The sequence below is a fragment of the Argopecten irradians genome, chromosome 1, assembly GCF_041381155.1.
Source record: "Argopecten irradians isolate NY chromosome 1, Ai_NY, whole genome shotgun sequence".
Taxonomy (NCBI): Eukaryota; Metazoa; Mollusca; class Bivalvia; order Pectinida; family Pectinidae; genus Argopecten; species Argopecten irradians.
The window spans coordinates 67,575,980-67,597,571 of record NC_091134.1 but is presented as its reverse complement, the minus strand read 5'-3'; the positions used below and the strand labels follow the sequence as shown (position 1 = coordinate 67,597,571).

Sequence of the window (21,592 nt, the reverse complement as noted above, 5' to 3'; positions counted from 1 at the left end):
AACAAGGACACTTATATATATATATTACATTTGTTATATACTAAATATATATTAATAAGGCTTTCAATTCCTCCTTTTGCATGCTAAATATAGATATTTACCTAGATTGGATAATTCTCTTACATTATTAATACTTAGGAGCTGTATTAATTTGAAAACAGATGGTCTTTTATAATAGTATTTTTTTATGTATTTCAACCTTAAATCATTATAAAAAGGACACATCAGAATAAAATGAAATTCATCTTCTACATCTCTTAGGTTACACTTAATACATATTCTATTTCTACGTAAAATGTTATGGTGTCTACCAACCTCAATATTTAAGTTGTGACATGATAATCTAAATTTGGTTATTACATGTTTGTATTTGACCTCAATAGATTAACGTACATAAAATTGGACACAATGATTGTTTATCAAGTGTTGGTATAATGAACCTTTTGGTGAGGCAGATATTTTTGCTAAGATGTTTTGCTTAGTGCTATCAACTAGTCTCTGTTTTATTATTTGAAAAGCAACGTTGTCAGGAATGTAAGTGTCAACCATATAACCGAGACCTAATAATGCTAATTCATTCTTAATATTACTTATCCACTCGTCATTTTCGTTCACGCGATCATCGAAACAAGTTTTCACAATCAAGTTATCCGTATTCCTGAGCTTTAACCAATATTTAAACACTCTTAGTTTTCTAACTACATACATAGGTAAGCGACCTAGTTCACAATATACTAAATCATTACTTGTAGATTTTCTAACTTTTAGAATTCTCTTACAAAAATTCAAGTGTACCCTTTCTATATCTGGTGCTTTGTGTAGTCCCCAAATTTCGGCTGCATAACATAGAATACTACTTACATGTGAATAAAAAACTGAACAATATGTTTCAACATTCAAACAATGATTTTTAAAGGAAGATGCTAATGCAAATAATGCCTTTTTACCTTGTTCTGCAAGATGTTTCTGTGTTTTTGTAAATTTGCCGTTGTAATTAAAAAGCATACCTAAGTATTTGAACGTGTCAACAATTTCTACATTCATGTTGTCATATTTCCATGATTCATTACTTCGTAAGTGACCACCGTTTCTAAAAACAATAATTTTCGTTTTTTCGACATTAACCTCCAGGTTCCAGCGTCTAGAATAATCTAATAATGAATTTAACATGCATTGCAAACCTTCTGGACTATTGGCAAATAGGACCGTGTCGTCAGCATACATTAATAGGAACAAATTAAGCATTTGTAGTTCAATATTAGGACAATTATCATTAATAAAACTCATTTCAAAATCATTAACATACATTGAGTAAAGTACAGGTGACAATATTTCTCCTTGTAAGAGTCCGGTTCTGTTCGGGAAGCATTGACTCAAATGGCCATCGAGTTTTACACAGGCTTTAACATTTTCGTATAATGAAAATATGATTTTTAAAAACTTTCCCCTAATTCCATAATTAATCAGTTTACTCCATAACTTTCCTCTATCAATAAAATCGAATGCTTTTCGAAAATCTGTAAAACAACAATAAAGTCTTTCCTTATTTCTTAGTTTCTTATTAATTAAAGTTTGTAATACGAATATGGCGTCTAAAGTTGAAGACCCCCTTCTGAATCCAAATTGTGCATCTGTTAAAATACTGTTTTCTTTCTCCCATTTCATAATTCTATTATTCAAAATAGTAGTAAATAATTTACCGAAACAACTTACAATAGATATACCTCGATAATTGTTTGTCTCGTTAACACATCCTTTCTTGAAAATCGGAACTATGCAAGATTGTGACCAGGACTATAATTTTTTTTATAATTACGCTTAGCAGTTAATAGTCTGAGGTGCGTTTCATCAGATTTGTCTTTATTAAAGTTTGACAAAGCTTTCCGGTATTCTTTATAAAGGTGTTTGCATTGAGGAGTAACCCATGGTTTGTCCTCTGTTGAGTTAGAAAACTTTCTATTTACCGTATTACGAACAGGGTTTTCTCTACACTCACAGAACGGTAAAGTACAATCATTGATTATGTGACATATGTTATTTACACATTCGTTTACCACATTTTGGCTGTTAAAGTCAACATTAAGTTCTTCATCTATCATTTCACTGCATTCATTTAATTTATCCATGTCTAAATGTATATTTTCTTCTTTCCATCTAACCGACATGCATTGTCCTCTACTGTATTCGACATTTGGATTTACATTGTCTATAGCTTTTGTAGAAATAGTCTGATTAATTTTTATACTAAAAGTAATGAGACTGATCAGAGAAAGTATTGAAATTACCGGAAATAAATTTGGTAATGATCCAATGTAACAGCAAGTATTAATTATAGTCAATCTGAAGTAAACGTATAAAATGCAATCCTCCAATTCAATTCAACCACTAACTATATCGCCAACACACGAACATTATTGTATCCAAATCTTAGTGAATCATCCAATGGAGATTTTAGATGTACAAAAAGAATTGAGATGTTACAAAAAATTCCAAAGTCCTATTCTGTAATACGCCATCAGTTGGGATGTTAATACCTACAATAAACAGGACTAAGATCACGTACACGTAGTTCTATTCCCGTAATGTTCTCTGTCTGCCTTTCATAAAGGTATTTATATTTTTTTTATTTTATTAATTAATTCTGTTGGTTACTAACGTGAATATATTGTGCAGGGCTTGCTGGATAGAAACCACACATGTTCAGGATTTTATATCAACAAACTCGAACATATTTAAATACATTCGTATCAGTATCGTTTCAATATTGATAGGGTTGCATAAGAGATCAAGATGTCTAATTTTGATTATAAATCAATAAGTTATCGGGGGATTTTCCTGTCGCTTTGAAAAACAAGGAATTGGGGGAACAGACTTAGGATACGAGAAACGCCGGCACAGAGCCCGCGAAAACGACTTTAAACACACAAAAGAAAAGCCATCCCATTGTGGCGAAAACCAGCAGAATATCCGAATTTACGGAATACCAACTGTGCCAGGAAAAGTTTTACATGTAGCACACATTTACAGTTACCACAAATTTTATCAATAAACAAAGAAACATCAAACATTTTGGGGGCATGTAAAATGTGTGATTTTATGTATTGTTTCCGGTTGTAACAGTTATATTAATTCTAACAGAATACAATAGTTCTGTAAATGTCCGTTTATGGTGACGAGTAGTTTATAAAGTTGAGTAAATGTATACGTGAGTGAATGAAGTAAGAAAGGGTAGATATGGAAGACATGAAGGTATATTGCAAACTACTATTCAGGACTTGTTACCATTCTATAACTTAACAGATAACGTTGAACTCGTCTCTATTATTTTATCCTTCTCTTTAATGTATCAGCATCATTTAAAGAAATACTATTACAATATTCTAATTGATTGTAATCCTGCCAACTTACATTGGGCGTTAATGTAAAGATAAAATATCATAAAACCACAAATGGAGAAGCGAGGAGTTAATTTTACACATTTGTATGCTATCTCTATACTGCATTTTAACAAATTGAAATAAATCTGTTTAGTGAGTATCGCCAATAAAACGAAGCCAATTTACAACATACAACTTAAAAGAACATTTAGATGTCACATCGGAAACTTCATAACATATATCATGGATGTTTCCAAACAACCCGCTGTCATGAATCTGATATTATCTAAATGTATCTCGAAGTCACAAACTGTTTTTCAAGATAGCGTGTTGGTACAAATTGCTTTTTGACCAAACCTACAGAGAACTCCTGTCGGCTTGCTGAAGTATCTCACACCCAAACTTGAGAAACGATTTGTATTGAATATGCGTGCTCTGTTGCTCTCTGTGAACTACTTGAATGGCTATAGGACTCCCTCCCTAGGGACTGTCTGTGACCTTTAGGGTGGTACAGACTTGTGGCCCTCATTAATTATAACTGGCCTTGTAATTACATCAACGGGTCCACACCACACGTTACCAGAAATTGACAAAGTTAGAAGTGAGAGGCAGGGAAACTTGATGATGGATGACACGTACAATCTACATTTATTTCATAAATATAATTTCATTTAATTATCAGCATGAAACATTGACCATAATAGACCTGAGACAGTAATATTACCATTCTGTTAAATTTGAGATCTAAAATGTTTGTAGAAACTATTGGTGATAAATCTGGTATACTTTTCATCTAGCAGCATAGTACTAGTGATTTGACCACCTTGAAAGTAGAATGGATGTTTACTGCTATGTTGGAGTGCAGATTGACATGCATAGGTCTGATGAGTGTTAACAGCATTGCAATACGCCGGAAATCAACGGAAATCAACGGAAACCAACGGAAACCAGTGACAACACCAAATTAAAGATATGTTAAACCAACGTTTATGGGAACTCACTCATTCCCCCCCTCCTTGTCTCTATTGTATCACAAATACTCTAGATAAGTATACTCATGATATTTTCCTGAGTACAATACGGAACAAAATACAGGACAGTCCTCTGTGCATGTAATTCAGTACACGGTTTTCATTGTTTGATGGTGTTCAGTAACACATTCTATAGCGAGGTTTTATGTAAATATTATATAAGAGCTTCAACATAGTAGCGAACTAAAAACCGCTCCAAACACGGTAAAATCACATATACGTGTGCTAACTCCAAACAACACCACCAAAGATAAGATAATATATGGAAGATTGGGGATACCCTGCTTCAATTAAAACGTGTTGTGAGGAACTCTGTTATTAACAAACAAAGACTGTTATTATGTCTGGTTTCTCTGTTTCCAACGATAAATGATCCCACTATTGTGTGTAGGTTGTGTCGGTTAGATACACTTCATTGGACAGTCACTAATACTTGTTGACTTTAGTTGTTTACTTGCTTCTGTTGATTAAAATGAGGAGAAAAACAAGGGATTGTTTGATACCAATTCATTGTATAGGACATGTATACAAGCTATGTAAGTCATTATTTACGGAGTTTTTACGTCCACGTACGGCCAGTATCATATCAGGACTTATACCACAAGTGGACCGAAAAAACCCACGCATATGGTCGGTACCGGTTATCCGCCACAAGTGGGATTGTAATTCGCGACTTCGAGGTTGAAGGCGAGAAGGTATACGTCGGATCACCTTCGCGCAAACACAAATGATCAAAGGAGATGATGGCGATCTTAACACTATAACTGTTAATAGCATCAACCTCTCCTTAAAGTACGTATTGCATCCTATCAACAATAATCATAATTTTACCCCTCTCTCCCCCCACTACCATCCCGCCACCCTACCCCCCCACTACCATCCCGCCACCCTACCCCCCACTACCATCCCGCCACCCTACCCCCCACTACCATCCCGCCACCCTACCCCCCACTACCATCCCGCCACCCTCCCCCCCCCCACTACCATCCCGCCACCCTACCCCCCCACTACCATCCCGCCACCCTACCCCCCACTACCATCCCGCCACCCTACCCCCCACTACCATCCCGCCACCTACCCCCCACTACCATCCCGCCACCCTCCCCCCACTACCATCCCGCCACCCTACCCCCCCACTACCATCCGCCACTACCACCCGCCACCCTACCCCCCCACTACCATCCCCCCTCCACCCCCCCCCACTACCATCCCGCCACCCTACCCCCCCCCCCACTACCATCCCCCACCCTACCCCCCCCCCCACTACCATCCCGCCACCCTACCCCCCACTACCATCCCGCCACCCTACCCCCCTACCATCCCGCCACCCTACCCCCCACTACCATTCCGCCACCCTACCCCCCCACTACCATCCCGCCACCCTACCCCCCACACCATACCATCCCGCCACCCTATCCCCCCCACTACCATCCCGCCATCCTAACCCCCCCCCCCCCCCACTACCATCCCGTCACCCTACCCCCCAAATAATACCAAAACATAAGATCGGGCCTCTAATATTCGTCCATGACTTCTGTTCTAGACTTGACAAAAGTTGAAGATTGAAGAGAAAACAAATAAGTTTGTTCCCCACAATTAACGACGTTCAGAGCTTCGGCATTAAATTGGCCGCGCAAGGGATTATTGGCTATTTAATTACACAAACACGATGCGTCTTCATTAAGTGCTGTTTGAAATCAATAATTTGACAGGAACAAATAGGCTGATCCAGAGATACCGAGTTAGCATTGCCATGATGCATAGTCTCTTACATATTTAATATGATGTAAAATATTACTGTAGGGGATTTTTAACAGGTGGATCATCAAATTAATGTTACAACTGTATTGCAACTTTGGTAGATAGGTTAAAGTTAATTAAGGATTAACTTGAATAGATTTTTATGTTATGGAGATATAACACAAAAATCTGAGTGTACTCTAAATAAACCGCGAAGCGGTTTATGATGAGAGTACACTCAGATTTTTGTGTTATATCTCCATAACATAAAAAATCTATTCAAATTAATCCTTATAATTCAATTTACTAAAGATATTCTCTTCAACATTTAAAATTCATTTTGGGACTCTTTTGTCTATGAAATTATTACGCCGTCATCTCAGCCAATCAGAAGCGACGTTACAAACGGCGACGCCATTTTTTCCTTTATGGGCTGATAAAGTAAATGTTTAAGCCAATGAAAATGCTCGGTACAAGCAAAATTGAATTATTGGTCTATAATCAGGATTTCAGATAGGTCATGAATTACTGTATAATTAACCATATCGCCTACTAAACTGGCCAAAAAGTGTGGTAAGCATTTCATAGTGTTTCTATCATATGACGGAGCATTATAGAATATAGCAATTTGTACTACACTTCATTAGCACTGTGAATGCGAACACCTCGTATGATGTTTGTACATGATTTTAATGTTGTTATCGCTTGTTACAGATATATTTCAGGTTTGTACGATATAGTACACATTAATTACTTATAATTAATGTCTTACTTTAAAGACTACTTTGGAAGACCTCTCAGGTAATTGTACCACAGGCAGACGGGGACGATTCGTCATGCAAGTCAAGCAATCAACTAAACCCAGTTTTTAGGTGCATCATATACAGTAATGCAATGCCGTGGTTATTGATGGTTGACATTTGTGTTGTAAGACGCACGAGTTTAATGGGTTTTGTTACTGCTCTGAGGCTAAGTACGGAGTTTCCTTTGAGACAATTAACTGTAACTATATACATACGTCCTGCGGCAAACTTAGATTGAAAGCACATCTCATCTCGCATTACTTGTAACTTAAATAGATATGCTCTAATCACACTCACACACACCACAATTAAATAAACTTATCCTATCCAATAAATTTCAATTTTAGAACACCAGTTTTACGTAGACGATTAAAGGCTTGATCTATTTTTGAACATTTACTTTCGGAACACCACATGTATGGTAATTACCTAATTTGCATTAATGTTTATAGGTGAGACAGATCAGTGTCTACTTTCTGTTTACACAGGCTGGTAACCAATCTATATGATCTATACTCTTGACAGACTAAGGAAATAATAATCGGTAAATAATCATCAAACGCCGCTCTGGTCATGAATATGTCAATGTTAGGACCCTGTTCCAACGAAGATCACTTAAAACCGTAAATACCGCAGACTTAAAAGTAACTGTGTCTACGACGACTGTTTTTCTAGGATTTCTGAGGACGAAAATTTTATGTCCTTAGAATACACTAAAATCAATCAAATAGTCTGAACATAGCGGTTCCCCTAAGCTCAGACATAATTCGTGTCAGTTAGGGGAATCATCCGGTACTTAGACAAAGGTTCATAGACAAGCATTAGCCGTGATTCCGCTCTATTAAGTCGTACTTACGGAGATAAGTACATTGTAAGACAAAACAAAAATGTTATCTCATTGTGACTCTTGGATAGAATTCTGATAGCATTTTGAAACACTGAGTGAGTCTATGCTTGATACCGCTAGATGTTTAAGTTCATAAACAATGTTTATTAACTCAGGGACATTTTTCCTTGAAAATTCGAAATAATTTAAAAAGAAAACAGATTTGCCTCAAAGGTATTTTGCAATCTTTGTTTAATTAATGTACTTTAGGCTCCAATTTTATTTCCCGATGTAACTACGGAGTCCTGCATACAGTTATGCAATACCGTCTGTCTATTTCTAAAGGACATTACGGATGGTGACTTTGGTCATAGAAAGACCATACAGTTATACAATACCGTCTGTCTATTTCTAAAGGACATTACGGATGGTGACTTTGGTCATAGAAAGACAATACAGTTATTGTCAAACAATCAGATGTCATCCTGGATTTGATACAATCCATGGGGAACTATAGTAAAGGCAGGACAAGGATGGAATAACGGAAACAAAAAAACTGGTGAAAACATTTCCAATAAAAAAGCAGAAGAAATTGTTTAATGATATAAACTCAGGAGCACCTTCAATATGAAACACCCACGCAAGAACTTCACCACAAAGCACTTTACTCCGGTACACATCCATCAATGTGTCACATCCGAACATGTGTCTGATATAAAATTTGGTATACAGAGCAATTAAGCGAATCTGAAGATCAAGGAGGAACAAGATTAAGGAGAGTAGGTGTAGACAGTTGGCGACGCATACAACTCCACAATTAGTGTAATTAAATATAGCAAGAGTGTACTACCTTTGACCGACACGCACCAAATATCAAGTTATTTTTGTCTAGATTTCATAATTAACACATCTGCATCTCTTCGATCTTGAAGTAGTACCTTTTGGTTTTTTTTTAATGTTAATGACACCGACTACCTGTCACGTCCATGTACCGACCCTGGATGTTACTATGTTAATTACACCACAACACTGGTTTGTCGGTATCATTGCTTTTGTTGATTTGTCCTGAAGATTGAGAAACTGGTGTGACTGTTCTGATTGAGAGGATACATTTCTGTCTTCTGTTGGAAGCATGACACCTGAAGCTAAATGCATGCTGGAATTACCTTGCTAAGCTTGCCATGCTAATGGACTTACAAACTTATTAGGGTTTTACGGGACAGAACTCGGCCGATAACCGTATCTTCTGTAAGTAAATTGCACATACAAAAAAGTACCAACAGGACAATTTTGTGGTGTAAATTTCTGTTTTGAGAGACAGCACTGGGGATCCTGATGAAACACGTTCCAAAGGTTGTAGCCATGGCAAAACAGAAATGGACCTAGCAAACATACAAACCCGCTTTAGCTGAAGAACTTTACAGTGCAACAATATAAACTTTTGTTTAAATAACATACATTTATAAAGCTAAATGGCTCTTCTAATCAATGACCATAGCTTTAGTCACACCTCAATACCACGGTTCTGTACCAAATTGATAAATTATTCTTACTGCATTCTCATCCCAAATCACCAGTCTTTATAAAATTGTTTTGATATGTTTGAATAAAAATATAGATTATGAAAGCGGAAATCATCGACTTATAATATTTCCTCTATTTAGACATTGCTGAAAACAGAAGAACGTCTCTGTCAGTGACAATGACTAGCTAGCAACCAAACAGAATTCCGTGGAACAAGTGGTGTCCTTATTGATTACATACTGTTAAGTATGGTATTACCCACATTACATAATGATTTATTTTATCTCTGATCCATCGTGAAGTCGGTTGTTAGGGGTCACGTAACACAAGAACCACAAGGAAAATATAGGATTACGTCCGTGCAAAATGACTTGCATAAAAACTAAACAGACCTTGAGAAAAATGAATAAGCATGACAGCCATTAATCAGTTATGTATACTGATGGCAGCGACATGTGCCCAGAGAGTACTTATCTTACTAATCATATCCGGGTCACAGTTCAAGGACCACTTAGTTCCTTAGCTACACAGCACTGTTACTCACGTGATCCTGGTCCCCAGGGCGACGCCACTGTTGTGATGAAGCATTTTATGTTTATTTATTAGCTTAATATATATTTAGAGATAACATTGCACGCCACCTTGTGCATTACAAATCTTGCCCATACACAATTATCAAGGATAGAATTGTTTTCTCAAATCAATGAAATTTTGACGTAATCACACATGCCATCAAGGATGCTGATTTAACGAGATCAGAAAGACATGACAAAAATATGAAACATTATTGCACCAGTCACGAGTTTTAATTCTGACTGTAAAGAGCCCCGGTTTATCCACCAACATAACATCACTGATATAAATAATGTCTAACCCATACATAACTACATACAAAAGGGACAACAATAACCAATGTTTATTCTCAATCAAACATCATAACCTCATCCATATATAGGATTACGTCTTATAAAGAAATGAAATCCCCTTCTTGCTCAGTAGAAACCAATATTTTAAGATGCTGTACATATCGCTGTATTTCATGTATACACTATATTTATCAACATCATTGATAAATAGCACAGCTATAATTACCCGGTTCACTTAAAGCTAAAATGTTCCTAGATAAATCCGACCAACGACCTTTTCGCATTGAAGGTCAAAACTAATTTCTAAAACGCACGCGTCTAACAGTGTGCGGAATTACTCTCAGTGGCATATTGGAAACGTTTTACACGTACCACAAAATGCATGCTGTGTTTTCCCACAAAACTAATTATGATTTTAAAATCCTTATCAACTATCATTGCATGTTTGGCTTGTGTTAAGTAAGTCTAACAGTCGACCGCACTACAGAATTCCTGCTACTTCCAAAAACATGAGGTATCCGCGTGCGGCCATGATAAAACTGTTCAGTTTATATTTACACTACCCATGTGTCCATGGTCGTATTTCCAATATGATAAATGAATTTCCTATCTCCCCTAAACCTCGAACACAGGAACTAATGTCCTAGGTTCCATGCAACAGATCGACCCATGGGATGACGCCAGTGGAGAACTGTGCTACTAAAATATCGTAAGATTCGGTCGTCAATAAATGAACTTAGATAAGTAATGTTATTGCCATTCGACTCTATAAAACACGCATGTTACGTTAACATTTCCAAAACGTGGAACAAAATAAATTGTCATCTGCGAAATAATGACACATGTATACATATCAATGTTCCAAGATATGAAGTACAACATAACAACAAATACAACGACCAAAGGTTATGAAGTTTTTCTTTTGGAACTTTTCACAAAATTGAACCACTATTATAACAAATTGTCAAAGAGATACGGCTCCGTAGATGCTATGTTAAATAACAAAATATACACTTTTTTTGTTGTACTGATTACTACTTAAATTGGAAATTCAGAGTATACCATGGAATCAGGTCTAAAAGATATCATAGTGTTAATGGGGTAAATCGTCACATCCCCTGTACCTAATGATACGGGCTTTATGATGTGTTTCTATAAACTTTCTCAGAGAGAATACATAGTTGTTGTATTCGATATCACTCGTAGGCGCACAGATACATGCTTTGTACCGCTGGATAACAACAGGACACGTTACAACTGTCTGATGTAACAATACGAACATTATGATCAAACTGTAACAAACATACCCCAAGGAAATCGTGATTGACACAAAGGGGAATGCCGATTTACGTTAGATCTAAGACAGAAGCTAGGTATGGGTATTGTCTCACTGTTTTTAACATCCCGGAGAATTCCTCATTTAGGTGAGATAATGCCACCTAGAGATTCACCTGTGAAATGTTCATTAGTATCGGCTTAGGCAGTAGATGTTTTCACAGCTGGGGTGTAAATGGGACTACCGGTAAAACGCTTCTTTCTTACCAAATCTTCACTGAAAGTCGGTAAGCTTTACTGTCGTTATGTACCAGGTCAAGGACAAAATGCTTGTAATATACTAAACTTCTGAAAGAAAAACTAAAATGATAGTAAAGCTTTCTAAAGTACAACGGTAAAGGAATATCACCATTGTTGTTATACACGTCGACTAAAACGGAATGAAATTTCATATGGTTCAAAACTATCTCCATGGCCCAGCCATCTAATGACAAAGAGAGACGCCAAAGTCTAATACAGATAACAAGCTGGGCAAATATAACTAGAATATTACTAGAGGATTATTTCAGTATTTAGAAATAATAACAAGTGTAATAGTAAAAGACTACCTTTAATATTTGCCTAAATGAAGACTATCAGGAAACTGGCGGTTTCCATAAATATGTTATTATTTCAATTTTCGTCCATGTGAATGTTCCACATTTCGTATTGTAAAAGATGCTCCACCACCGACAGAGCATAAATGATACTCATCATTTAACCAATAATTGGTTATTAATCATGTATATATATGTCTAATTAACACAAAAATAAATTAAATAATTTGTTTTGCTTTTGGTGCATGCACAATCAGTACTTCATTAGTGCCACGGACTTTTTCGGGATGCAAGTAATTATTTTTGATATTTTTATCTTGAAATAAAATTAGAAGCTCAACGTTTTAAATGGTGGTAATATTGTGAAGTAAGTAACTATTGTAACTGAAGAAAATACTAGTTCGTCTGCTATTGTTTTTATTGAGAAAAATGATATTTGTCAGTGGTGGAGACAAACATACAGTTTTTTTGTTAATTTACAGTTAATAAAACAGTACCATGTTATATTGATTCCGGTAAAATACCCACGAGAACTTTAAACATTTCCCACATGTCCATTGGTATTAAAACGACACCATGTCGAGTAGATCAGTCTCCATGACTACTATAAATACATACCATCGAGGTGCAATACGAGGTGGCGACAAGGCCATCGTGTCAACAAGGCCATCGTGTCAACAAGGCCATCGTGTCAACAAGGCCATCAATGCTTGACTATTCTTATATATACTTTGGTGACCCGGGGAATAGATACGATATCGGCATGGAATAAGTAAGGAATATGTTGTCGGAATGAGAACCATAATAAAAATGAAATTGACCGAATACATTTCGTAATTGTCCATGGCGTGTTTGGAGGCAGTAAAGAGTCCCAAATATTGGAGAACAGTCAGTAGGTGTCACGATAGCTAATGCCCATTGTTCGATAGGCTGACAAGTGTTGTCAGTTTTTAAAAGTAAAAGTTTGAAAATAAAACCTACAATAGTTCTGAATATATTTTCAGCAACAACCGCAATTTTCAGAAATACCGATAGTTTTCTAAAGTCAATGTTTGTGTACTTGTTATAAAGTAAGTAGTAATAATCAATAATATAATTGTTTAGTAATCACGAGGAAGATAATAATCAATAATATAATTGTTTAGTAATCACGAGGAAGATGCCGAACATTTATTGTTTGTAAAAATGATATACATGTAATTGATTTTATTGTGCTTAGCTTTTCCATGTCTGTATTGGTATTGTACCTTCATCCGATATGTAACGCCTAATGCCTTTCTGCGAACATTACTGTACAATGAAACTAGACGGATTGTAATATAGAATAGTACGATTACATCATCTGTAGCTTAGTTTATATTGTAGTAGGTTAATTAAGTCAGACCGGAAGTATAGTAAGCGGCTCTCCTTGGGTAAAGGGCTTCCTAATAAAGAATTATCAGAGGAGTTATACATTCGTAATTCCATATAGAAATCACCAGCACATTTATCTCAGTGTTGTTGCGATGTATATGATTAATGTGATGGTTCAGCTGTCATGTTTGTGTTGAAGTATTTCTCGTTAATAGTTGTAGCTTTTGTATAACATATATTTGTATGTTAGAAAATGAATTCGTCCACATTGATAATCTAATAGTGTTAATAGCTCTGATGCTTTCTGATTTACAATGGAGTGAGATCATCACGTTCACTCACAGACTCCTCATGGTGTCTGCTGCGAAACAAATCTCTACTTCAAATATTCTTCAGAGATATTGTAGCTAAGCAACTACATCCAATGCATCTTCCAATATCTTAATAAATCTCTCTCTAACAGCACTTTATTTGTTTAATCTCGTAAACTCAATCTCATTGGTGAAGCATTTAGTGTTTTCAGTCTTAACAAGTATTTCCTTCACATTTAAAAGCTAATATGCTTAAATGATTAAGGAATGTATTAACTTTCAGAGATGTAAGCTATACGAACCCATTCTTTTATGGCATTTTTAGTTACAATTAAAGATAGACATGATAGGTGATATGTGCCGAATTGCCTTGTGTTTTGTATGTAGTGTTATGTAAGAATATGAAAAGTCGTTCTCGTACAGTATTATATGGATCTTCAATCCTATTACATTTGCATGTTTAAAGTTACTTCAAACCAATTATCTTCGCAATTTTGCTTTAATGGATTTTATTTAAAACAGATTTTAAGTAAAATCGACTTCAATGTTTCAATCGATTTCGCCGTAATATTTGCCATCAAAATGAATTTAAAAGATTTTTGTTTTTAAAATTGAGCATTTTACCATCTAGTTTTGAATATTGAATTAATGGTACAGATGTATTTTAAGCTTTGTTCCACGTAAAAACAATTTAGAGAAGTCAAGTCATCCGACAGTATCAGCAACATGGCGTCCTCATCCACGTCTCGTATTCCACTTAAACAGAAACAAAAAAGTAAATTTCAGGCATAAAAGACTTTGACTCTTAAGATTCGACATTCATGCAAGTTTTTTTTTTTTTTTTTCTTTTTATTGTTCATAGCAACAGACAAACTGTCTATGTTTCATATTTCTTCGTTTCCCCGTCATTTCGTTGCAACAGCGATACCTTTTTAATTGACTATTTGCACGCTATGTAAGACACAAATATCATCTTGGCAAAAATAATCTACAACCAAGTATTGCTAGGCTTAGTTTTACCGATAAACTAGAACCAAATATACAACTCATTTGGTGCCAAATATAGAAAAACAATGGAAATCATACTTTTGAAATTACTCTGACAAATAAATAAATAGTGATTTTCAGTAACACAAATAAGACCTGAATGTTTAGAAATGTGCGTAGGATAATATTTTCTAATTATGACAAAAATCAACAGCGCATATGCCACATCATATGACGATTAATTTGTTTGTGTCTATGTAAGCATGATACAGTCTGATAAGAGTATTGCAGTATTGTACTTTTTATTACTGTTTCTAGACAAGTGCTACACTTATCAATATATGATAATCTCACACCATGTCTCGTTGTCATTGTAGCATCATCTGTGTGACCTCGGGCCTGAGGTCATCCCTAACCCACTGGGGATTAAATAGAAGGAATATACAAAGTGGAAGATCTCAAATATGTTTACACATGAAAATATTGTATACAAATGACACTTAATATGTCTAGAAAACAAGCCGTTCTACAAATTTATATTTTTGTTATTTTTGACGTTGTATTTGAATACAGTTACATTATTAAATATCGCCAATTTGCATGCCATCCTTGATATCCAAGAGAATACAACACTGTCGTTACTGTATATAATCCCTCGAGTATCGAGGATGATATATGGCAGAGAAATGATAACATCAAATAGTCGCCTGTTACGAATACTACGTCTTCGTAAGAATACTACGTCTTCGTAAGACATGCTGTTGACAGCTTATAATTAGTATCATAAGAACATACTGTCAATATATTACCATATCGGATCACACTAGTTAAAAATATCATGAAACGCTTACATTACCAAATATGGCCTAGATTGTGTGACGTGTATCGTCAGGACGCTTATTTATCCTGACAGCATGGTTCTGATTTATTGTTATATAGGTATCAATTCTATTTTTTATATATATATTTTCTTTTTATCAAGGCTAAATTTGGATTTCCACTTTTCATTATGTTCTCTTTCCTTATACACGTCATGTACATTGAAACGATTGCATCCTTGAAGGAATTCGATCCCAAATCGTCTAAATAATTAACATAAACTCTTGTTATACTTTTTTAAAAACAGTGTATGATATGATGCGCTATATTGAAGCAGAGAACATGGCCCCTGAGTACCGTTACATTCTCTTTATCTTAACCCACATTTCATTTATTTTGATTATCTTATTTGTATTTTTTGGCGATTTCAACTTTCTTCAAAAGTCATTTATAACATTTAACGATTAACAATTATTACCGTCAATTGGAATCTGGAAGTTGTTATCATGTCAACGCATTAATATTTAATTTAAAATGATTGGTCGATTTTTATGCGGAAACCAAATTAATGCATTGCCGTCTAGAAGACTGTGAGAGCTGTGAGCGATTTGATTATGTTTCGAAGACATCATTTGTTATAATGCTGCCTGGTTCTTTTAGATGATATAAAGAACACAGAAGGAGACCAACGTCCAGCAATTCCTTGTCTTTCAGTATTGTTATATATGTTATTTTGATGTCCTTTATATTGGAAGTACTTAAATGTCCCTTATATATTTATCGTGAATGGCCAGAATGGTGAATGGTAGCGCCAAATTTCCATGATGATGGGGACAAAAACGGTTGCTTTTAGGGAAAACGTACTTTTATTTTTCCATGGTAATAAGTCAATTTACTTGAGGTTTGTGTTTTTCTATAATAAAACGTGTTCACTAGGTTTACAAATTTCTCATATTAGGCCAATAAGTGACACTAAAACATGTAATTGTAAGCATCGTAGCCAATACTATTCTTCCTACAAGTACACAGTACCGTAACAAATCCCCAAGGAAAATTTAACAACCTCTAGTTTGTAAACAACTTTATTTCTCTACAATTCTCGGGAGCAACTATTGAATAAAATACGTTGGCTTTCACCAGTTGTGTCTCTCACTGTCAGACAAAGAGGGTGCAAACCATATTGGGAAGTTAATGCTTGTCTGTCTTAAAATGTGGAATTACATTTCAGATTTCCGGGAAGCGAACCAATAACTTGAGATTAGTGAGACATAGAGACAATTAGATATGGTGTGTAATATCGACTACTGTCTATAAGAGGAGATGCTACAAAGTTCACCCTGTTCTGTAAACCACGACGAGCCTAAATCACAACTTGAAACAAATCCGTCAACACTATTAGCCGGCTTGTACTTCTCTTCACCGCCGTCAATATTGAAGTACATTGGTTTGATAGATTTCCTCCTAGGAACAGACAGTTAGTACTATTTAATATGTCAGTCAATATGTAAATTAAGTTACAAGCCTGACCTTAAAAACAAAATGTTCACGTGTCAGAAATCATTATCATTATAATATAACTCAATGTTCAAGTCAACGAACACCATTAAATGTTTAATTTTCAGTTTTATTTTCAACTTTCCTGATTAGCTTTATTTCCATGGAAACCAAGTAGTTTTTCTGAAGTTACGAAAAAGTCGTCAAATTTCGTACTTCCTGTCATTCCTTAAAATTTGGTGTTATAATGCAGGCTTCCACCTAATAAAGATGTTATACTGAATGTCGATCACATATATAGTAGTTTTAAAAACACATGGTACAGTATGACGTGTAAGATGGGAGTATTGTTTAATACGTATACGATTACGGGGTAGTATACATGAGTTTTCATGAACATTTTCACTTCCATATAGACCGTCAATTTTCCTTCATATCCATTCGTAGTTTATGTGAACGTAAACTATAACAAAATCCTCTCTATACCATTGTATTACCATAAGAAGCATTACGTCATCATTTACTACTTACCCGGATGTTTCCCTTATCGATGCTGACCGACACAAATAAAATGTTTACATGTTATATCGGCTTTCATAAATATAATAATGTGTTCGTCTGAAGATGATTTGCCATTTATCAGGTCCGTTTCAAATTACAATATAGATGCATGGCCATATTTACCATTACTACTCACATCACCCGGGCCGCCAGAGAATATAGATTACCTCCGCACGTGATGATTGATAGATGTCAGATGAAATAAAATTAATCTTTAGTTTTTTTCTCTTTTTTTTTCTGAATTAAACTCTGCAGGGACTTTGATGCAAGCGACTCCATTTGATGATTGATAGAATATGCCTACATCTTCAAGAGAGACAGCGACTCTGAGATTACACCCTTTACGCGTAACAGAGGATTCTGGGTTTAGATACCACTGGTGCCGATAACTACATTAAAGTTAATTGAAATGTGTTATTCGAGACACTTTATTTTCTGTTAAGTACGAAATCTAAAACCATGAAAGTAAACACCCACGAGTCCATGTATAAAAACATAGGTTGTCTGTTCAGAAACTGCATTTGGTTGCAAGGGCGAAATTGAAAACATTAAAGGAAACACGTTCAGTCAAATCGTTAGAAATTTCTGCAGTTTTATGACACTTTCTTACAAGAAAGGGTTTTAAAAGAGACATGGGAATGTTGTTGAGTGGCTGTACAGGGATGTTAAGTCAGAATTTAGAGTATTTACGGGTTTGATTGGTGCATGACGTGTATTTATAGTAGGTATCTGGCTTGTTTCAGTCCCGCCCAGTCAGGGAAAGGTCATGCTATAAAACACATCCATGGGAGGCGTTAATTTCAAGAGTGCATAGGTGACGGCATTTCTAGTTCTGTTTTCTATAAATAAAAGTTTACAAAGTTTTCTTAGGTTATATTCTGTTTAAAGGCCAACCTTTGTCGGCGCGAACTTGGCAATCTAGTTTTATTCCAAACATGTCGCATAGTTTCACAGAGTTATGGACTGGTGTTAAATGTCGAAATCACAGTTACTGCGTACCATACCTGACGTTATAAGCCGTTTTGACATTTCAAAGACTATGGTTAACCCCATCAAGTCTACAAGCTAGCCTACCTGATGCTATGCATTCATATTTGTTTTATACTCCGTGAAGTAAGTGATTTCTTCTCTTCTCCTTTCAAATTCTATTCTCAACAAATACCATTTTTCTTCCCAATTTAAAAAGATTTTCATGTTTTTCTATAAAGAAACATACAGTCTTCTTTAATGTATTTCTATAAACAAGTGTTGGTTAGAATCAATACAAAGTTTCCAAAACTGTTCAATCTCTGTCAGAATTCTTAAAAGTTCGAAGTAAAATTATAAAGCATGTGGTCGCACACTATAACATTTCTTAGCTACAGAAACCTAGCGTTTGAAGTTACGGTGACATAAACGTTGGAATTTGAATTAGGAATGTAACTTTCGTTTTTGTCACAACTGGACCACCAGCCAGACTTCTTACACATCTTACACAGGGATATTCCCAGCCCATACAACAAACTCATTTGAACTTTTCACTAATGATGTATGAACTCCTTAAAACCAAGAACACTTAAATATACACCATTCTATGATCATGTCAATTTCAGCAAGAGTAGAAATTCCAATGAAGGTGAACATCGTAAAAAAAAATAACTTTTATAGACGTCTCACCTCTGCAACATACACCCTTAAGATCAAAGAAAAATGCACAGAACCTCGGCACGTGGCCACGGTTGATTGGCCTCCAAAGAGAGCATGTGACTGAACCCTACACCAAACAAGTGGCGCCCCCTTCAGGACTACCGTGTAGAGGAGCTTCTAACGTTATCTAAGCTTATGGCACCAAGGCCGTCAAAGAAGGGCTAAACAGCACGAGACGTCTGTATATAAACAACATCAATTATTTGATTGATTGTTCTATAATTACTACACGGTGTGTTGCTATGTAAATACCGGCGTGTAGATCTCGTATAAATATCCTAGGTTATCATAACTGTGGTACGATCCCTCCTTAACCCAGAAATACGTAATGTTTATGTGCTGTTCCACCCATCCGTCATATATATATCCTTTATATAATTGTCAGCTAGGAATGTCTTATAAATATTATTGATATATAAATAAATATATCGTAAGTATAATTAAAGCGTCATGCCAATGTATAAAGCTGTTTGAACCTATACCGTTTGATGATGGTTGTGATATCTAGCCAAAGGTGGACAGAAGCCAAACACCGATTTACATCCCCAAACACACATAGGTCTTAATACAATCACCTGGCACACCGTCTTACTAAAAACGTATGTCAGATGACTCTGATTTCGAACGTTCTTAGGGGCAAACCTATTGCTGAAATGGTGTGATGATGAAAGTTGGATTTCCTTATTAGTTATCTTCAAACAAAATTTTTACAAAGCTTACCTCTGGTTCCATAGCTTAACGCTGTCAAAATAACAATCCAGGCACATATTAACGTCATCGTCTTGTCACTTTCAAGTTAGTGTAAATAAGAGGAGAAATGTAATTCCACTTATCTGTACATTCCGATAACCAGATTCAAAAGTAATTCATCTTGAACACGAAAAACGCCCCTTATAAATTCACGTAACACCGACTTTCTTAATGTAACTTCTGGCTTCTGTCACATGAAAAACGCCCCCTGGTGGCTACGATTCAGTATCTATGGTGACCTTCCGGTTGAGCATGATGGCGATCTCCATTGGTGAAAACACGAGTGCCACTTGGGACCGGGTCACTGTACAAATCGCTGTCGTCAGCATCAGAGTCCGATGTCGATAGACCTCTTGAAACTCCGGAGTGTCTCGTGTTTCTAAATATAGCACCTGAACAATATGATTCACGTTGGGGATCTCAATGGTTTCCCTGTTTCATGTTGGAGATTGTTGTAAGATATGTAAATATATGCCAATACGTTTAATTTTTTTAACAAATTAGAACTGAAAGCACTTAAAACCCTCTATTGCTCTTTGCGTAAAAATAAAACTGATCATTGGTATCCAAATTATTACAGAGTAGACTGAGAAACATGACTGTTCTCTAGTAAGTAACCCATCAATTAAACAAAACAAAAGAGAATAGTTCCATCCTCTTCATTATAACACTTCTGACAAATTAAACCAAAGGCGAAAAACTTCACACATCATCCGTGACGAGAAACCACTCGTCCAACATCCTCCTCTGCCCTCGCGCCACTCTAGCAGCATCTGTACCTGCCGCTGTGATCGCAGCGCGTGTGGCGTCTTGAAATTGGCGGCATCTGTCCGAATGTTTAAAAACATTCACGCCGTGTAAGTTTACAAGGCTTGATTGTCCACTTCCGCCTCCAGTACCGCCTTAGAGTACTGTGGAGAGATGCCGTAGCTTGGTAATGCTATCACAGAGATCGGCGGGCCATGCTACCATTTACATAAGTTCTGATAGAACAAACATTGATTGCAGCGTGTTTATAAAATAACTATTTACGTATCATATATATGGAAATTATAAACGAATATACGTCTAGGTATTTGAAATAATGCATGCTACTATCGACAAATTGACTGCAGTACACACAGCGTCTATTACTAGAACCAATGGAATTGGACAGACAGACCTTCTGGTGATAAGTTGTGCTCAGTAAGTAACCGGCTATTACTCCCGATCTACCAGTAATAAATTGTGCTCAGTAAGTAACCGGCTATTACTCCCGACCTACCGGTGATAAGTTGTGCTCAGTAAGTAACCGGCTATTACTCCCGACCTATCGGTGATAAGTTGTGCTCAGTAAGTAACCGGCTATTACTCGATCTACCGTAAATTGTGCTCAGTAAGTAACCGGCTATTACTCCCGACCTACCGGTGATAAGTTGTGCTCAGTAAGTAACCGGCTATTACTCCCGATCTACCAGTAATAAATTGTGCTCAGTAAGTAACCGGCTATTACTCCCGACCTACCGGTGATAAGTTGTGCTCAGTAAGTAACCGGCTATTACTCCCGACCTATCGGTGATAAGTTGTGCTCAGTAAGTAACCGGCTATTACTCC

At 36.1% G+C, this 21,592-nt stretch overlaps 1 protein-coding gene across 1 annotated transcript in view; it reads right to left on the bottom strand.

Moving 5' to 3' along the window:
• Window positions 1–20,886, bottom strand: part of LOC138306168 (neuronal acetylcholine receptor subunit alpha-5-like) — a 49,237-nt gene extending 28,351 nt beyond the window's left edge. Inside the window, exon 1 of the mRNA XM_069246562.1 lies at window positions 19,970–20,886. Coding sequence (XP_069102663.1) covers window positions 19,970–20,027 — 58 coding nt within the window. The 5' untranslated portion in view covers window positions 20,028–20,886. The remainder of the gene's footprint in view (window positions 1–19,969) is intronic.
• Window positions 20,887–21,592: the final 706 nt, after the last annotated feature.